Source organism: Chelonoidis abingdonii, chromosome 9 (assembly GCF_003597395.2).
Source record: "Chelonoidis abingdonii isolate Lonesome George chromosome 9, CheloAbing_2.0, whole genome shotgun sequence".
In the NCBI taxonomy this organism is placed as follows: Eukaryota; Metazoa; Chordata; order Testudines; family Testudinidae; genus Chelonoidis; species Chelonoidis abingdonii.
This window is the reverse complement of record NC_133777.1, coordinates 83035677-83056836: the sequence shown is the minus strand read 5'-3', so window position 1 is coordinate 83056836 and position 21160 is coordinate 83035677. Positions and strand designations below refer to the sequence as shown.

Sequence of the window (21160 nt, the reverse complement as noted above, 5' to 3'; positions counted from 1 at the left end):
GGGAACTATGGGATAGCTATGGAATAGCTACCCACAATGCAACACTCCAGAAATCGACGCTAGCCTCGGACCATGGACGCACACCACCAAATTACTGTGCCTAGTGTGGCCACGTGAAATCGAATTTATAATATCTGTTTTATAAAACCAGTTTAATGTAATTCGGAATTATCCTGTAGTGTAGACGTAGCCTTTGTTACCACACAAACAGACGAAGCACAAGCCTAAGCAAAGATGAAACAGTTTCATCACCCTCTCTTATTTTTATGCTTTAAAACTGTAATACAATAAATGCCAAAAGTCTTAAGCTAACAATGTCTAATCACTGTAACTCGCCTCTCAGGGAAACCAAATCATCCACCATATCTTGTAATATACTATTTCAGGTGTCAGGATCCTTTTATTAAGACAGGTAAAATTGCAAACAAATTCACATTCTTGTTTTTAAGAAGGGTTTTAATTTCTTTTGGTGTTGGTTGGCACATCATCTTTGTCACTGTACAGTAGTTATCTGCTCTGGACTTCTCTGGCTACTACAGAGCTCTACTACACTCATCTGCTTGTGCATTCAGCTCAGAAGTCACTTTTTAAATAGCTCAAGCAGATACTTCTACCTTCTTAGCAGCACCCCTCTGGACACTTATTCTAGCCCCATGAGGAAATGCCAGTCCATGAGGACCCAGAAGCCAGTTCTCAAAACAGACTGACTAGATGTATAGTGCCAAAACTTCCAGATGCAAACTTGGAAAAAGTAGGTTTTACAGTACTATGTCCAACCATTCCTACAATACGTTAAGGAAATCAAATGATACGTTCTAACATTCTCTCACTGCTAGCAACTGAATTACTGACTTTAGTTTTCAGGATCTAGGAAGGATTTAAAATTATTTTCTAGTTTACTACTTCATCAATTACTTGTTAATTTAAAATCTGCTGTGTTGCAGAACTGGTACAATGCCATTAAGCAAGAAGGAAGGGTTTAATGTGGGGGTCCATGCAGAGTAGGGACCCCAGCATGGCACAGGGATCTGCTTTGCACGAGCCTCTTGCAGGACAGCACAGAGAAAAGGGAGGTATAGGTATCAAGAGATCCATCACACTGGATCATCCTGTCCCATTCCAGGAGAACGAGAACAGCCCTGAGTCTACAGGAGGCATGAGAATGGAGTAGCCTCTCCAGAGCAACTTCTTCCAACAGACACCATTCCCCAGCACCCAGCCCACTTACTCAAGGCAGAGGAGTGGGTTTGCTGCTTTCTGCATTCAACAGGATAGCAAGTTCAAGATTTATATATTTTCCATTTCAAGAAAAGTTAAGGCAGGAGCCCCATATTTGCACTGTCTCCTCTGTGCTACTGTTTCATAAGAACATATGGCTTCCTAGCTTCCCCAAGGTGAGATAAGCATGGATAAGAACAAATTAAAAAAAAAAGATTTTAAGCTAAATGTTAAATTTGCTGTTGTGACCCAGGGATCACCCATTGAAATCAATAGACAGCAGGTTTCAAACATCATAAAGTACTTCGTACAACACACAGCCAACCTGTGAGAACGCAGTGCCACACTAGTGAAGCACCTGGAACTAAAGTTTGTTGAAGTGCTAACCCATCTTTTGACAGCAGTAACCTCTTCTGCAGGCACAAGAAAGAATATTACCTTTATTTGGACTAATTCATTCAAAGTAAAATAATTGATTGGGAGTTGAAAAAAGCAGGCAATAATGAATACAAATAAGGAGGGAGAGGATAAGATCTAATAGTTTTAAAAGTTTGAAGGACAGTTTTAGTAACTGAGGAGACTGTCATTTTCAAGAGACGTAGGCAGGCAGGAACTTAAACTCCAGTCACTTTCCCTAAGGCATATTTGAAAAATTTTCCAGGCTGACCTGACATCAGTTTAATTCACTGACTACAGTTAATCCCTTTGTTCCTTTAATAAATCATTTGTAAACGTGTAACATATCTTGATAATTTTATGTATCCAAAACATTTAAGGTTTTGTTTAATAAAAATAAATTGTATATGCTGCCGAATTTGTCTAAATTCCAGCTGCCATCCTAACGCAGCTTGACACAAATCATGAGCAAAAAAAGTTTATCTAGTAAATAAGCACTATATCATTCACCATTTGTTAACATACTAAACACGTACAATTAATAAGAACCTGAAAATATTAAGCTATGTAATTGCTTAAATAAATGTTTATAGTTATAACGTATCCTCTTAGGTAGCAAAGCTATCACTAAATTTGGTGTAAAGGCTCTATTTAATTTAAATCAACATGCCTTAATGGTTATACCAACCAATGGGAATGCATCTTTCTTTAAAAAAATATGAAAGTACAAATGGAAAAGATTAAAATAGTTTATTTAAAATTGCCTTGATTTAAATCAATCCACCCTGGGTGAAAAATTGCACCATCTCCTTTGGTAGCTAAGACAAGGCAAGATACACAACTCCATAAGACTACTGGAAGTTTCAGAGATGCAAAAAAGGAGAAATAGCTTATTTGTAGATCTATAGGTAGCAGCCACTCTGCATTCCTCAAAACAAGACTGGAAGCTGACTGTAAACAATGACCAGTTTCACAATCGTCTCTCGCTATGTAAGGAAGTTACTAAAGATAGATGAGCACCTGATCCATGGACTCATAAGTAAGTGCAGGAGAGTCAGGGGTCTTGCCTTAGGGCAAATCCAGCAAGCATATCCTTCTCCAGTGACATGTACCCTGGCCCAAGCCCTGTAGTTATTCATTCTTGCTCCTTTCAGATGAAAATCCATGGAAATCAAATGAACTGGCAGATGCATTCTTTACATTAAGATATCACAACAGTTGCGTATTGGTGGTCAAATTGGTTGTCAGCTCAGGTCCCAAGTAATTCTACAGGAAATTAACAACAGCAACTGAAGAAGAGCACTGAATAAGCTTGAAAGCTTGTCTCAACACCAACAGAAGTTGGTTCAACAGCAGGTATTACCTCACCCATCTTGTCTCTCTAATATCATGGAACAAACATGATTACAACCACACTGAAAACAGTGAAGTCTTTCAAGGCTAGTTACCAGGAGGCTTCAGATGTTTGAATTATCATTAGATACGAAGGTCAAGTGTCTAAACCACCTTCTTCAGCCATTCCAAAGGATTTTAATGGTCTGCTGAGAATACTGCTGATTAGCTTGAAATTAAAATTTCAGAAAGAATCAAATCACATGCTGCTATGAACAGTTAGTTACTTTAGGAAGCAAAAAGCTTTTACTTTGGTAAAAATGGCTTGCAATATTTGTTAGTTTGAGCGGTTTCACCTTTTATCCTTGCAAACGTTGGTCTTCATTGTCTATGCTGTGCCCTATGATTCTGCCACTTATTATGCACTCTTTGCACAGGTCACATTTAATCATGCATGCTGGCAACTGTTACAGATTATGTCAAGCCCTATTTGTGAACTCCCTTCAACAGTGTGGGTAGAGACTAGAGAAATCTGAAATTGGTACAACTCCCTATCTTCCCCCTTGTAGAGGAAGGATGGAGTCATTCTTGAATTAATTCCTGCACGTATACTATGGTAGGAGTGCTAGTAACGGACAGTTCAGCAGGGCACTATGGTTTCCATTCTACCTTCATTTCTGGTTGCCCATAACATCCCCTAATTTTAGCTTTTTGAGCTCAATGTTTCAAGAGTGATCTGTGTCCACTTTTTTTTTTTTAAAGTTTGAGCAATCCTCCATTTGGGAGCTCTATAATACAGTAATAACCAAGTCACCTGCCATTTCTCATACAATACTATTTATTCTACAACCATAGACATGCAACATCTCCTAGTGCTGCCCAGAGCTCTGCACATTGAGCTCAAATATTTATGGGACAAGTATACCACAAAACACCCTTACACAACATATTGCGTATTAAACATAATGCAGTAATGGTGACAGGGTGTTGGCATTCATAGGCCACCAACATTTTCAGCTATGTTACCTTTGTAGCTGAATGACTCAGCCACAGATTTGGATCTAAAAAGGTTGTGCCGGTGGCTGAAAAGTAAGTGTATCGTATGTGGCTGCCCCTTAAATTACTTAAATATACATAGCTTAGAGAGAAGATACTGGTTAAGCCAAAGTCAAAGATACACTGGACCATTAGGACAAGGAATATAGTGCACACATATAAAAATGGAAAAATGTTATAAGATATCATGCTATCAAATTATGGGAAAGATTATACACATTCTAGTATACTGGAGAAATAATATGCAGTCATGTAATTAAACAACACACTCATGTCATAATGCATACACAGATGTGACCAGAGTAGACTGCAGCATTCAACTGTGTCTTGGCAACATCCATGTTCTTTTAGCAAAGCTATTGATAAAATGGAAACTTATTACCTTAGCCTGAACTTTTTGCTGGAGATCAAAAGTTTTGCAATGTGGGTACCCTCCAACCACTGATCCAACAAGTCCTGCTGCCACTTCACCAGCATCAGGGGGCTAAATTCATCTGATGCAAGAAGTGTGTCCAATACACCAAGGATAAATTTAATTTTGATCACTCTACTGAAGAGGGCATAAATGGGACAATGCTGGTATAAAAGGGAAATTGCTTTGGCCAACGCCCATTAGACACAAGGGTCTCACACTGTAAAAATATGAGATACATGATACCTTTGAAACACAGGGGCAGTTTTTATACACATGCTTCAATGTATTGTCAGTTTAATCTATTTGTTGGAGGTAATCCCCCTCAGTTTTACTTTCACTATTTCTGGATTATTAATTTAGCTTGCTATTTCTTGCAGTAAATCCAGGATACAGAGATACTATGGGCTACAATATCACAACCCCCCCGCCCCCAAAAAAACAACAACAAAAAAACCAACCACACACACCCCCACCAGATTTTTATCAATCAGCATTCATGGTGGAAGTTTCCATTTTCCTTATTTTGTATCCATTTATCTCTGGGCTCGGGCTTCTCATTTCCCCAAGATAATAAAAAGAATGCCAAGATGTGTGTTGATGAATACAGATCTTGTAGTATACACACAGAGTGCAACATTGCACATGGCTGTGTTACACTTCCACTGAAAGTTACCTTATTTGCAGCCTAAGTAATTTGAGACCATATACTTGTATAATTTGAAAATATAATTTTCCTTCTTTTATTCTCTCATACAATATGTAAAATAAGTCAAAGAAATATTGGAAAGTTTGTCTTAAGTCAATTTAAAATATCTAAAATAACTGATTGACTATGTTTTTTTATTGCTTAGCACATTTTGGAGTTCTATACAGATGGTGCTGCATGAAAGACCTATGGCTGACACTTAATCAGCAGCAGAATTATTAAACATTTCAGTGAATTTTTGCTGTTTCCAATTACATATCTTCAAAAGAGAATGCTCTGCAGAACACCGAAGAACATAAAATAGGAAAAGTTTATAAAAACTATTTTCCACTGAAGGATTTGCTGCTTTGATTGCTGCTACTTACCCCAATGTATGTATTTTTCCCCATAGTTCTCAATTATGAGATAAATCAACAACTGTACATAATCCGTCTCTTCTCAGAGTACATAATATAAGATGTGGGCAGTGACTGTGACCCTTATCACTGATAAATGTGAATTAAGCATGAACCTTTGATTTCCCAATAGGACTATTTTCAAAAGCAAACAGGAAGGTTACAAAACCAAATTAACTTGAACTCAGCAGCAGACTTTATTCACCTCCCACTTTGATCTGGTGGCATGCTCAAAGGGTAAAGATTCCTTTTTCTTCGCTTTAATATTCACACTGAACACATGTAACTGCAATTTGCCAGCCTCCTAGAGGAACACCACAAGTATTTTACTGAGTTAACAGTCAGCTCAAAGTGAAAAGTGTGCGTCACTTTGTGAAATCTTTCTCGCTAAGGCCTAGACTGGTATGTAAAAAAGCGTACACACCAGTAAACAGTGGCCAAGGTCTAGATAGTTGAACAGAAACAAAATTCAAGAGCTCGAATGATAAGCATTTAACAAAGGAATCTCCCACCTATGTCGTATTGGTCTATTTTTGGGAGGGATGCTGCATTTTCTCCCTTTAATTCCTGAAAACAAGCTCTGTCTGGTACTCCACACTTGGTTTAACTTTACTGACGGATGCGTTTAGGACACATTCTCTTTTTACAGTTTTTCATATCCTGCAAGCCAGAGGAGCACCAAGCACTGGGTAGGAAACAGACTAAGATAACATTCAAATCCTCTTTTCTATTGAAAACTCACCACAAAGACAGATCTATCTTTTACACAAAAACAGAATAGAAACAGTTTATACACCATATTTCACAATATGCCCCATGAAAGTGCATATGTAATAAGGAACAAGATTGCACAGTATCCTCTTACCGAGTTACTGCTTTTGTTCTTCAGAAAAAACTAACGAGAAGCTAGAAGACAAAACAAATTATAGATTTTTATATAATCTGCTGAAAGTCAGTTGATAGCAAAACAGTTTCAGACGCAGAGGGACACAACTAGCTTCCTTACAATGAATTGGTTAAAAAGGAAGCAGCTACTTAATGTCCAATAGACAAAAAACAGAATTATGACTTTAAGAAGAGGTCCAAAGAAAGATCAAAAGGATTTCAACCTCTGTTCTTTACGACAATAGGAACTGTGGAATAAAGACAATTCCCCCATTATATGTGCTTTGAGCTCACAGTATCCTAAGTCTTAAGACTTTTGCAGTAAAGCTTTTTGATTTCGGGAGGAGGGGTAAAATTAACAATGAAAGGAATTTTGTGGGGGAAATATTCCGACCACTGTTAATGCTACATTCTTGTTATCTGCAAGATTACTTTCAGCTTTCAGCCAGCTGATCTGAGTTCAGAATTGTTGGGCTGGGATGTAACAGGCATTTGAATGTGGAACATATTACAGGGACGCTAGTTTTTAAATTCATTTTGGCTGCTAGGAATTTGAGTTGGTCGGCTAACATAAAACTTTTATATTATGCCAAACCATTCTGAGAAGACTGTCTGCTTGAGGGTCAAGGATATTAGCTCAAAATAAGAGGCAGATCCTATGTAGGATATACACAGGAGTTACACATCTCCCATGAGCTCTCTGTCTGGAAGGACATTTTCTTTAGTGTCCAGATTCAGGCTTTAATAATTTGCTAATTAGATCAACCAGTAGTCTTCCCTGATCTTCGAGACTTTCTGCTACACTGGTTTTGTTATTAAACTCTTTGTACAGCAGTTTTACATTTTTCTAATTTGAGTCTTTGCCATATCCATTTGCAGCTCTGTCAGGCACAGCCAAATATTTCATATTTTACAAACCTTATATTATGACCCTATGAGAGGACTAAAATTGTCCTAGTTATGCAAATATTTGTGGGCTGCACTATTTTCACCTATGCTTTACTGCAGTAGTTCTCAACCTTTCCAGACTACTGTACTCGCTTTCAGGAGTCAGATTTGTCTTGTGTACCCCAAGTTTCACCTCACTTAAAAACTAATTGCTTACAAAAATCAGACAAAAATATAAAAGAAGTGTCACCGCACACTAGTACCGAAAAATTGCTTACATTCTCATTTTGTCTGTATGACATTTTAGTTTGTACTGACTTCACTAGTGCTTTTTATGTAGCCTGTTGTAAAACTAGGCAAATGTCTAGAGGAGTTGATGTACCCCGGAAGACCTCTATGTACTCCCGGGGTGGATACATGTACCCCTGGCTGAGAACCACTGCTTTACTGTATACACTTTCTACAGAACACAACCCATAATTTATGGAAAAATGGACAACCTCCCACCAAATCTAGATCTAAGCACGTACTTGGATTAGTTGTATACAAGTTATTCATTCAGGAAGAATGGTCTTGAATTGTACCAGCAAAAAACATGCCAAGGAATTTGGAATGAGAGCACAGGCAAGTGGAAGAACTAAAAAAAAAATAAAAAAAAATTGTACAGCCTCATGCCCATCCTGTTCTTCCCCACAAAACACTGGGGTCAATAAACACCAGCTATGTTGATTCTTGAGAACACATTCAAATATGATATTCTAAAGGGAACTCCAGGCAAGAACCTATTCTGTCAGGTTGCTAATTATTAATATTTGCATTGTGGTAATGCCCAGCAGCCCCAGACAGGATTAGGGACCCTTCCAGCAAAGGTCTGTATGGACAGGCAGGCAGGCAGACAATCCCAGCCATGCAGAGCTTAATATTCAAGATTAACTGCTATCACCAAATACTCCCTCAGACAAAGTTTTATTAGTCTCATATCCCTGCAGCCTTAGCAATTACTTAATGCCCAATGTCATTCCTTGGTCAACTATTAGGAGATTAGCATGTTTAAACCGTTTGTCCTTAGGAAACCTAAAATAATGGCATTACGGACTGCATGGTAAGGGACACCCTACTACAGGACCGATGTTCCAGTCTAATGTGTCATCCACCAGAAAGACAGAAGGCTATTTTATTGGATACTCTCCATTGTCTCTGCCTTATGGGTCCTTCTATGGATGGAATTATGGAGTGTGTGGGAGGAGAGACCTATAAGGTGTTGGACTAATAGCTATAATGCAGTAGCCTGGAAGGCTCTGCTCTTACGACTCACAAGCGGAAGGTATTTTACACACAGACATATAGCCATGTCTTTTCAAAGCCTGCACTGTTAAGGTTTAGGATTGCCTATTTCTTGACTCAGGAAAAAGGTATGAGTGATGGATTATATCTGGGGGCTTCATAATGATGCACTAAAGAAAAATGAAGACTTAAAAGTGAGCTGCCTCACTGGTGGAGCAAGCTTAACTGCTTTAGACTTTTCAAATTATTACAAAAAGTGTTCCTATGATAGGAAATAGTGATTACACCATAGTTAAAGGGGAGATGTTTTCTAGGCGGAATCTATTCAGGAGCAGAGATGATTTGAAGAAATTAGACTACGTAAGATTTTCACAGCCAGCACTGTTGCACAGCTGAATTATTTTCGGCTTTTACAGAAGGGAAGTGCACTAGAGGGATGTGACACAGCTGTAATGTCATATGAGAAAACCCAGCTGCAATCACTGGTTATTTAGGACTGGCAGTGCAGTAAAAAGCCATTCTGTACCCTGCATTATCCTCTATTAAATTATAACCAATAGCCAGACTCTCTCTAGCAATGGCTGAAACTCTCATCCACGAATGGCCCAGTTCAAAGTATAAACACTGTAGAGACTGTTACAACCAGAAGGGTAAGGAGGACAGATCAGGGAGTGAACTCCTAAAGCTATTATGTTGCACTGAATTCTTAATACAACTGTTTCTCTTACATAGACCTCATCCTACTGCAGTCAACTCCAGATTGTGAAACTTTACAGGGGCAAGTGTTAATTACCCAGTCTCAAATGTTGTTGCCACACAGAGCAGACAATAAAATAAAGCATGGCTGTAAAGTAGTCACTTCCATGAAAATTCTACGTTCTCTTCTCCAGATCATCTTTAACAGAGTAGTTCTATCTTTAAAATGGTGATGGGGTCTCGATCCCTTACATATGTGACACCCCACTCACTCAAAAAAGACAGAGGGGGAGGAACTGACTTTCTTTCTCATATACTCAGATTAAACAGCTTCCTTTGCAAAAACACACACACTCACTTAAGAGAAGGATAGCCTTAGTTTGTCCCCCAAACCCTTCTGAGGTCCATCTCTCATTTTTCCCACCACCCTTTGTTTTTGCTCATCTCTTGCCCTGATTTTTCCTGCAGGTTTCTGTATTCCCCTCCTTCGTTTCAATCCTCCATTAGATGCAAGGTCCTTATTTTCCGCTTCAATGGGGCCATATTAGTAAAGTGCTTTAGTATAGAAGACATGATCATCTGCTAACGTGGAAGTAAAACAGGGCTTTTGCTGCACATAACTGCCTGATCAGGGTCACGTCCATTTTACTCGGTTGATAAAGAAGCACTAAAGAGAGAAGCAGCAGACCAACAGGATCCTCCTACGGGGGAATTTCTTAAGTGGAGAGAATAGGGACCACATCCTCCATGCCAACACAGGATTTAGATCCCTCTGTGGTGAGCGTGGCGGACAGCTGTACTAACTTGAGCCTCACACAAAATTAAAATGCACGGTGAAACTGCCTCAATCTCTTTGGATCCTCAAGGAAAACACGCAAAGCCTAAACCATGGCTCTGTTCAAAACACACTATGCAATTCTCCCAATGCAAACAGGTCCTAAAATCTAGTTTAGTCGGCTCCTGGAGAATCATCCCTGTGTAGGGGAATCCTTGGGCAGTGCAGCCGTATGCCTCTCCACTCCTGGTCAGCAGCACAGGGGGCATTGCTTGTGCCTCAGCATTGGCCCAGATGACATAATAGCATCTTGGTGCCTTTAGCCTGCTCCAGCTTAACTCAGGAGATCTGACTAGCTCACAGTCAGCCTCAGACTAGGGGAGCACAAACCTAGCTCAGTGCACCATTAGTATGTGTACGTTAGTATCCTCTAATCCTCACATGAAGCTCAGGGTCTGAGCCATAGAGTTGCCTCCAACTCCAGGATCTTGTAGCCATTTGATGTTTTGAGAAAATCAGGATAATATTTATAAATCTGGAGACTAAAAATAGATAGACCACAGCAGACTGGAGAGAAATCTGTTGTGATCACGTATCTTTTTCACAGGGGAAGACAACATAGCCATTCTAAGCATGTTGCAAATTATTTTACACTCTGCTCCAAGAAAAAGGACTGAGCTAAAGTTATAGAGCAGCAGAAGTAATGGAAGGAACAAAATGTGAAGGAAGGAAATGCTTCACTATTTCACTATTAGTTCAGTACTCGTGATTACCAAAAATATTTTTATTTTCTGGGATTAAAAGGGTTACAAGGACAACTGCTAGAATCTCTCTCTCAAATCTATCTAAATAGATACATAAAAGGTCTTATGATGTTCCTGTTATTTTTTCTTTATATCCAGTAGCCTCTATGACTAAAGGCTCCAAATATTTAGGGAAGTCAGGAAGATACAGATCTCTTGTATACAAGACACGGATAAGAATTAGCAGACAAGGTTCACAATCTACCTTAATCAAGAGGCTCCCTCTAAAAATTTTTGGTTTAGCTTCTCAAAATAGATTAATTGTTCTTATTGCTGAATAATACAGGGAAATATTTTAAAGGCCACTATAAAGAATTATATGTAGCCCCCCCCCCCCCCGCGCAAAAGTGATAATTAAACTTCATCCCCTATATGTCATATAGCCCACAAAGAAGAAAACTCTGACCCAGGTCTTTTTACTATCATTCACGGAATAGCTCCCCCTCTGCTTTTCTGCATGGCATCAATCTTTGATAAAAAGTCAGATAGAGAAACCTTGTTTGTCCATCAATAAATTAACTAGAGCAAAGGAACAGCAGCAACCTTTTACTCAGTTTCATGAGGAAGAAATTGCAACAGAACAATCTTTGTACTGGCATGAGCAGTCTGATTTATCTGGGTTTGCAACACTGTTTTTATTTCCTGCATGAAATGATTAGCTCCCATCCTGCAGTCTTTAAGGTGCAAATTCCAACAAGACTCACAATGGGATTTTTGTCTGAGAGACTGCAGGATTGGGCTTTGTGAGCTTGTGTTCAGTTGGAATCTGGGATTTTAGTAGCTTTCTTCAGTCCTAGTAACAGTCTAGATAAACATTCCTCAACTATACAGTCAACAAACACAGGTCTGCACAGCTCAGAGGATGCTGTAGTCTGAATACAACAATGGAATCTTTACACTATTTTGCTACTCAAGCAGCTGCTATCAATAAAGTCTCTTAATTTACTCCCCTACCAAAAGGTTTCTGAACAGACAAGATCAGCTGAACTCATGAATTTTTTGACAGAGAAACTTGCACCTAAAGCCCACCAGGATTTTGCTTAGGCTTATCACAATCCTAACATCTGGTGCTCAAAGAACAGCAGAACTCAGCTTTACCCAATTTTGAAGCTTCCAGTGCTTTTTAATATGCTGTATCATTCCACTACATCATACTAAAAAAATAAGGAAAGAGAAAGAAAAGGGCTTCTTTCCTATTTTTCCCCTCCACTTTTAAAAAGAAATTAATCTATCTTTATTGGGATACAGGAAAAAATAGCTTTAGTAAACTTTATGTAATTTTTTAGTCTTATTTACAACTGTTTCAGTATCATTTCTCCTCTACACAATTTGCATTCCTAAGTAGAGTCATCCTGGCGATAGTCTCTTTGGAAAAATGAATCAATTAAAATTACTTTTTTTAATCTGAAGTCTTTGATTTGGATTTATTAGAAAACCTGTTGCTGCTAAATCAAGAAAGAACAGTTTTTGCATTAACAATTCCTAAAGCACTTGACTAGATACAAATTGCATTTTTTTTTTTTATTGATTTTACGTTAGGATAAAGATTTGCTTTTGCAGTAATTGTGTAGGTTTCAGGAATAATTAAAAGCATTCCCAATTATAAACCAACAACAGAAGGCTTACTTTTTCATGACTGGAAGCTTTGTTTTAATAAAAGGTTACAATATTCACAGTACAGTGATTAAACATGCCTAGACTAGCACGGTAGAGATCCCTGATCTCTCTTCCAGGAGATATTCTGCAGAACTTTAAAAATAGTACATTAGTTTAAATGCCTTAGAATTTGATTGTTTTTCTTCATCCAAAGAGACGCTTACCACAACTGATGAGTTTTTACCAAGAAACTACTGCAAGAGAAAATGCATTATCCTCAGCTAAAATATATTCAGCATCAAGATTTTCACTGAGCTGAGGTAAAGACAAACCTTGCACTATACCATGTCAAAAAACTGAAAAACAGCCCATTTTTTAAGGGAGCAAACATACTCTGAAGATCAGAGTTGCAGTTGTTGCACATCTGTAAACTGCACTTAAGTCTCTCTCTCAATGGGACTGTTTAAGCTCTGAAGACATACTAAACACATTCCAACCAAAGTTCACTACTGGATTCATAAGTTGTGGTGCGGTTTTGTTTTTATTAAGTTATTCTCCAGGAAAAACAACTTTGCCCGGACCATTTAAGTTAGGGTTGAATACACTTATTTGTCAACAGCTTTATTTGTGCCTCATAGTTAAGTTCAGAAGTCAGGAAGTTTAGATTTAAGTTTCTTGAAATGAGATCAGCTCGAACATACACACACCTCCCTCCTCAAATGTATAAAAGAGCATATAAAGCATCACCTACAACATGAAAATAACTGCATTCTAGCTACCTGCCTAAGGTGTTTATCAGCTACTGTGGTCACTGCTATCTGAGATATACTTTAATGGCCTGGGAAATGGACAGACCAAATGGTACTTATGATACCTGTTTCTGAAGGAGTCTTTTAGCCACATGGGGAAGATGTGCATCCGATGAAGTGGCTAATCACCCAGGAAAGCTCATGTTCCAAGAAGTTTGTTAGTCTATAAGGTGCCACAGAACTCTTTGGCCCTTTTTATGGGGAAGATGGATTATTACGTAGCTACAATGTGTGTCTTCTAGCCGATATGGGACAGAGTGGATGACGTACATTGGTTTCTCTGGAGATGAATATACTCAATCCCGTGCAATTTCTGTGCTGCCTATAGATAATATATTAGATGTTCACTGTGAACCGGAGGATGGCATAAACAGGATGGTTCTCATATCTGTAAGCACAATACAGGGAAGTAAATTGGGTTGTCACTACAGGTAAATCAGATGAGGTACAGTCATTACGGTTGTTGATAGAGTTGCTTTAAAAAAAAAAGTGCTTCAGAAGAATCTAGAGCTCTGGAGAGGTGTCCTTATTGTAGCAGAAATCCAAATTTCAACCACAAATCACCCACAGCGGGGGAAAAAAAAAAAAAGGTGGGTGCTGAGCATCCACCAGCAGTCCCCCAATCAGTGCCTCTCCCTATCGTCCACGCTTCCTGTCCACTGACAACCCCACCAATCAGTGCCTCCCCCTTGCTTGCAGCACCTCCCGCCCACCATGGATTAGCTGCTCCGTGGCATGCAGGAGGCAGTGGGAAGAGGGCGGAGGAGTGACGGCAGGGCATGCTCAGGGGAGGAGGTGAAGTGGGGGCAGGAAAAGGCAGGATGGAGATGTGGCCTTGGAGGAAGGTGTGCAGTGCGGGTGGGGCCTGGGACAGAACAATCCTCGGCACATTAGGAAGTTAGCACCAATGGCTGCAGACCGTTAAAATGGCTCTCTCTGTGTCTATGGATAACTTACCTCTAAACATACAGGGTAGAGAGTAGGGCCTCTATCAGCTTAATGAGATTTCATTCAGACAAAGGCTAAAATTTGAGTCTCTTTTACAGTTTAATTGAATTAAAAAACCTGATCACTTGAATCTCAGTTTTCACTGTAAGTGAAGTGTACTTTTTGTATCAATATTTACTGATTTGCAAGCTTCTAACAGAATATAAATACATTGGAAACAAATTCATAATGATTGCTCTATAGACAAATTTACGTCCATCCTACAATAGCGTCATTAATCTAATGAGAGTATATAAAGAAAAATGTGTTGAAACTGACAAGGATACTATACCTACACATTTATCTTGACCATATAACATTACTTCAGGTAAAAGAGCTATTAAGCTAAAGACTGTTAAACCACTCTACAAATGGAACCTATTGATCTACTATAAAATTAGTTTATTGGCAACACAGTTTACAGCATTCTGTGAAATTTTATAACCGTTTATTTAGCATGTACTATGCCCACTACCATTTCAGGAACTTCAGATTCAACAATAAGAATTACTTAAAAAAAAACCTGCAAGTGAATCTCTTTGCAGGATCTACACAGACTGCTCCCTGGTCCTGCTTCACGCTCAAGACTCTTCATGCAGTTCCCTCGTAGCGCAGCGTAAAAGACAATGCCATTGTTTCTCCACTGTTCTTCATGTGGGTGAAAAGGGCAAGTACAGAGTCTAGACTTGCTATGGTTTCTTTTCAAGAGCTATCCTCAGCTCAGCCAATTCTCTAGGTAACAACAGACACCAAAAACCACCCTTTCTCCTTAGGTGCACTAATGTCCAAATAAAAATAAATGGGTAAACTAACCAGAAAAAGAGTGAATAATTGCTCACAAAATAATTAAGGACAAATGCCAAAGTAGGTTGGGCAGTGAGTGTTCCATCCTGCTACCATGGATGCTAAAAGGAAACTAAGCGAGAGTCAGGGCCACCCCACCCCTTACGCTTCACACAGGAGCACAGGGTACAAGGTCAGCCCCATTGGACACAGCTATTCAAAACATTCCACTTTCATGTGCACAAGGCATATATATACCCACAGTGGGGAATCACACTGATGCATATTCAAAGAAGAAATACACCTTGTACTTGGAGCAGAAGGTGGAGAGGTTTGTGATGGTCCTTAGTTCCCTGGGAGTTTATTCACTAGTGGAACCCAATTCCAATAATTTTGCCCATCCCATCTCAGCACACTCAAGCACTTGGCCCCAGGACCAGCAGGCAAACCCTCCCAAGTCAGTGGGAGGGCTGGCATCAGGGGCTGAAAGGATCCCCAAGCTTGTTGGGAGTGGAGACTTAGAGAGTGCAGCAGCAGAAACCACCAAGCAATTGGGCTGGGTGTAAATAATTTATCAGAATACAAAAGTATGAAGTAGGCAGACTCTGCTGATGCCACTGCTGTTCACTCATTTCTTCAGAATGGTTTAAAACACACCTATCCCACCACTCCACCACCTCCTCAACAAGATCTAAGTATTTACTGAAGCCTTTGAATAGACACTGGCTTCTCCCTGTGTCAACGAGAGTATAAGTGCAGTGATCACTTGAATTAGCGGTATCATTAGTACGTGAGGTGAGGGGCTTAATTTCTGGTATAAAAGCCTCCATTTCTGGGGGCATGATTATGGCAAGCATAGTAGTGCCCACAAATCTAGATGCTAGTTAAAGGCCCAGCTGATCATCAGGACCATTAACCACAACTATCAGGATGGGCAGGCCAAGTGTCTTCGTTAGCATAAAAGTTTATATATAAAAAACCAACAGACAGATTAATTTGATCTGAAAGAATTTCAATTTCAATTTCAGCTGAAGTTAGCAAATTATAAGAAATGTGTTTTAAAGGTTCAGTATCCATTTAACATTGTTAGACAAGTCAAGTATTTGTCTATACAAAAAAAATGCAATTAGCAAACCTGCCAGAAAGGATGCTGGTACCATATTCATCTTCTAAGGAAGATGTCAGGGGCTGCATCTTCCTATTTACACTAACATTTAACCTCAGAGATTTTCATTTATAGAAGGGGAAAACCAATTATAAAGAACTGCAACATTTTCAGACACCTCTCAGCAATTAAGCCTCCTCTAGATGTGACATATTGTACTAGACTTGGTACATTTTATCACTCAAAATAATTGCATCCCAAACCAAGCGCTATCCATACAATTAGGCAGGATGAAGATATTTAAAGTGCAACAAATAAATTGCATCAAATACTTTCTCACAATACTTGAGTACAGTTATTCTCTTGACTCATTTAAGGATGCATTTGGCCAAAAAGAAAATGGATCATTTTTGTTTTCCTAACATGAACATAAGGTTTCAAATTCATGTATGACTTAATTTAGGTATTTTTCATCTCTAAGTAAACAGACTAGCCTTCCTGTGCAAGAAATACATACAACATTGTATGTGACTTCACGGAGCTCTTTAGCAGGAAAGAAAAACCAAATAAAAAGATCTTTTAAAAAAAATAAAGGAAATTCAAGCAACAAGATCTAAGTAGTTATATTACTGACTCCACTATTAGTTACAAAGCTTATACAAAAATTCAATTTAGTCCAGGGGTTCTCAAACTGGGGGTCACGACCCCTCAGGGGGTCACGAGGTTATTAACTGGGGAGGTCATGAGCTGTCACCCTCCACCCCAAACTCCAGCATTTATAATGGTGTTAAATATATTTAAAAAAGTGTTTTTAATTTATTATGGGGATTGCACTCAAGAGGCTTGCTATGTGAAAGGGGTCACCAGTAAAAAAGTTTAAGAACCACTAGTTTAGTCTAAATTATGTTTTGTTTTTCAGCACTAGCTTGATCTGCAAGAGCAAGTGATAAGGATTTCACATTATAATTAAAGCAACTCACTGAAGAAATATATTCAACAAGAAAAATACATCAGAATCGAAATGCTTGTTTAATAAGAAATGCTGGATTTTGTTTTGAATTGAGTCAATTTTTAAAAAATCTCTAGCCTTCCATCTCAGGAAGACTACTCCTCCCTGATAACAGATCAGGGAAGGGAATACATTCTAGATGGATTCAGACAAGACTGCTTCCAAGAGTACTACCTGGGGGGAGGGATAGCTCAGTGGTTTGAGCATTGGCCTGCTAAACCCAGGCTTGTGAGTTCAGTCCTTGAAGGGAGCACTTTGGGATCTGGGGCAAAATCAGTATTTGGTCCTGCTAGTGAAGGCAGGGGCTGGACTCGATGACCTTTTCAAGGTCCCTTCCAGTTCTAGAAGATTGGTATATCTCCATTATTTATGTATTTATTATTTATTACGTTCTCAAGATGATTGTTACGTATCTTCAGATAAAACTAAGACTTCAACTCACTGTGCTTCAAAGACCTAGATGTTGATGTAAACAAAATCCTCTCAGACATTAGACCATTAAAACTAAGCACTAATTTTATGTGAAAGACTGAAAGGATTAGACACACTGCAGGTTACAAGAAATCTCTTAAAATATTTGTGTACTGCTGGGCACAACACTAGCTTAAAAATCTTAGACAAACCTCTAGAAGCGGTGAAGGGACATATCCAATACGTCACTCTGAACTTAACAAATAGGCAAAAGAGGAGGAAAAATTATTGCTCTAGGGCTGAGCTGCAGCTTAAAAGGAAGCTTCATCCACAGGCTGCTTCAGAGGCAGACTCTGATCCCATGATGTCACATGAAAGCATGCAGTGGGAACCAGAATGCTCCATTATAAATTTCCACTGAATCTTGCCTCCTTCCTCAACTGGAGTGTATTTATAAACTGTACACCCTTCCTGACAATAGTTTTCTTACAAGGTGTAACAGAATATTAACTCATGGGATAAACAGGGACAGAACCAGTAACAACAAAAACATAGCTGCTGCAGCAATGTTAGCTCCGACTTTGTGCTGTATCTCAAGCTGACCATTGCAACAGTGTTTTGAGTTGAATATAGCCCTAATACTTTTAAAGCAGCAAGAAAAATTTTTGCTTTTTTCTTTGGTTCTTGGGGGAGGGATAGCTCAGTGCTTTGAGCACTGGCCTGCTAAACCCAGGCTTGAGTTCAATTCCTGAGGGGGCCACTTTGGGATCTGGGGCAAAATCAGTACCTGGTCCTGCTAGTGAAGGCAGGGAGCGGGACTCAACGACCTTTCACAGTCCCTTCCAGTTCTAGGAGATAGGATATATCCATTAATTTAAAAAAAAAAAAAAAAAAAAAGAATTTTTCCCATGCCTGTTTTTATATTAAAAATATCAGGTCTTGTCAACAGTGTCTTCCAGCAACAACAGGGTACACAACTACAGTAGGTTACTAGCATCACAGGAAATTTTTGGGTGCTATTAAAAACCAACATGCTAGGCACTTCATGTAGGATACAGAAGAGACTGCCCTTGCCTGAAAGGATCTAAGTTATAAGATAAGTGCACAAGAGGAGAGACTTTTAGTTAGTGTTTAAAATGGCCCACTTTTGTTGATACCTGAGTCACAATCTTCTGATGAACACTTAGGAGAAAAAAACTCTTTGTTAAAGACTCATACATGCCATTCCATCAACTGGTATCAGAGAGAACTCCCATTCCAGTTCCTGAGTTAAAACAGAGAAAAGAACACTTGATACAATCATGAAAAAATAGCCTTCTACACCTTTACATATACACATCATCATTAACCAAAAATAGGAAGTAATTTTTCCTTCTTTATGTCTCCACTACACTATTTTCATCTCAGGTGTTCTTTTGTTTTGTTTCATAAGATATTCATAAGACTTGACATTGAAAAAGCTGTTAGTAGAGCCTACAGCTGAAGGCAAGAGAGGACAGAAACTGCTTTGTTATTCTGCCTTCATCTGACTTGTGTTTTTACTAATTGATTTGGACAGCTCTGATACTTCCCCAGAAAGTCTGCAGAACTGAGGATAGTAGAAAGATTTATTGAAAGATCTGCAATTGGTAGCAAGTATCGTCTTACTGGAGCTCCAGCTTTAACGATACGTATACCATGCCTCCGTTTGTTCTTAACATTAGAGGAGCAAATAGCTTGAAATAAACAAGGCAACGTTTGTGCTTTAGCCATTTTCAGAAACTTGAGCTGCTGTGCAGACTGACCTTTATTTGGTATATATTTCCATGTAATCATCAGCTGGGAAGCTGAAGTAGCCGTTACTGCTTTTACCCCCTTCTCAGGTCATGTTCTACACTTATGGCATGTACAGTACATACACTGCACATCACCCAGCACAGGTACAAATTGTGTAGACAGCGAGGCACAACTCAGGTGAGTAAAGACATGATAGAACCTTAGGGTAAGTACCCTACATGCCCAAGCATTTACTCCCACATGGTATTTTTAGCAGTGTCGTGTTGTGCAAGAGCCTTGCCCCACTGCCTCCGCCTGGCATTGGCTTTCACTGCCATATTGCAGTGTGGATGCAGCCTGCTTTTCACTGTGGCATGTACATACACGTCCCCTAAATGCTGCTGCCAGTGTACACAGGGCCAAACAGACAGGTGCATTTCTTTACGCAGAAGAGCTGAAAGAATTTGAAGAGCAAATTTTCTAACTTGTGCATACAAAAGCGAGTGGAGGATGTAGAAAATCCCACAAATCTGATGGCAGGCATACAAATTCTGTAAGGCACACATCAGGGTATGTGCATGCACACCTGCAGTGTGTTCATACACCCCAACCTGAGCACGCACCTTAGGTTAACACACCAGAAAGACACTAAAAATTCATGCACCTTTTGCACATGTGGTCCCTACAGTCTTATCAGGGGATTTTAAAGAAATGTTAATGTTTACTAGATAAAGCTACTGCCTCACAAACCAACTTTATTACAAAGTAAGTAGTGATCTCTTCCTTGCATCTAAATGTTTATTTTTTACCTTCTATCTTTAACATTCAAAAACCTGCCAATATCCTTTGACTGCTATAAAAGCCCAAGGAAAGTTTACACATTACTCCTTTTGGTTTCAATTCCAGATATCCTACTAGTGCCTGTGCTGTCATAGGTTTAAATCCTAACAATACTGTCCTACTGTCACAAATATTTGAGCTTATTAGGCCCAGGTTTTTTTTTAATATATATATATGTGCGAGTATAAAACATTTAGTTACTTGAGGTAAAGTAAGTACACATTAGCCATACCACACTGTTTAAAATTGCTTGTGCGCTACCTATTTTGAGAACATCTCACTACCACATTAAAGTACTGAACACGGTGATGTGGCACTTTCACTATAACTGTAAGAACGCATACTCAGACACTGCCCCTGGAATTCAGCCGGGCTCATCTCCACAAGTGAACAGTTGAACAACACACAAAATAAAATGAATTTGTTTTTGTGGAAATTTCCGAACAGAAGTTGCCCCTTCTGAATACACCCTGCTGCAGCCCCATTCAGTTAAAGCAACTTTGATTGGTTTATTCAAGACTGCTCATGGACACAACTACAACATACGGGGAGGAAGGTGAAGAAAAGCCCACTTGGGATGTCCCAACAAAATCCTAACTTACAGGGTGAAGGAGACCAGTGAGATTCCATGAAGGATAAGAAAGGAAGATAGTAGCAGTTGCCACTGGTTTATGGGCGGAAGTCTCAGCTCAAAAATGGTAGCTTGGAGTCAAGTGAGTTTGAACCTCAGTATCTGAGACAGTCTGTCTTCAATGAAAGAACCAGGCCACACGGGAAGCAAATACTGGATTTCCTGATCTGTTCTCATCCTGCCCAGCTGAGCGATAGTGGGCTTCACATAATCAAAAGTTGGCAACTGGGCTGCACAAAGGGCGCAGTATCATGCCATTCACAAGAGTGGTGAGGCGCCTTTCCCCATCTAAAGTGGGCAAGACTTTCCTGAAAACTTAAGTTTCACAGGTTGCTGGTTAAAGTGAGACTTGGGAGCTGTAACAAAGTGGGTATTTTCTCTTGTT

At 39.3% G+C, this 21160-nt stretch overlaps 1 protein-coding gene across 4 annotated transcripts in view; it reads right to left on the bottom strand.

Moving 5' to 3' along the window:
• The window catches only part of GLCE (glucuronic acid epimerase), a 74425-nt gene that overhangs the window by 39676 nt on the left and 13589 nt on the right, over positions 1-21160 (bottom strand). The window contains exon 1 of one of the 4 annotated variants that reach the window (XM_075069745.1): positions 4290-4329. The exons of the other annotated variants lie outside the window; for them this stretch is intronic. Within the exon in view, the coding sequence (XP_074925846.1) occupies positions 4290-4318 (29 nt within the window). The 5' untranslated portion in view covers positions 4319-4329. Of the gene's footprint in view, positions 1-4289; positions 4330-21160 lie in introns of those variants that run through there. 4 annotated transcript variants of the gene reach the window in all.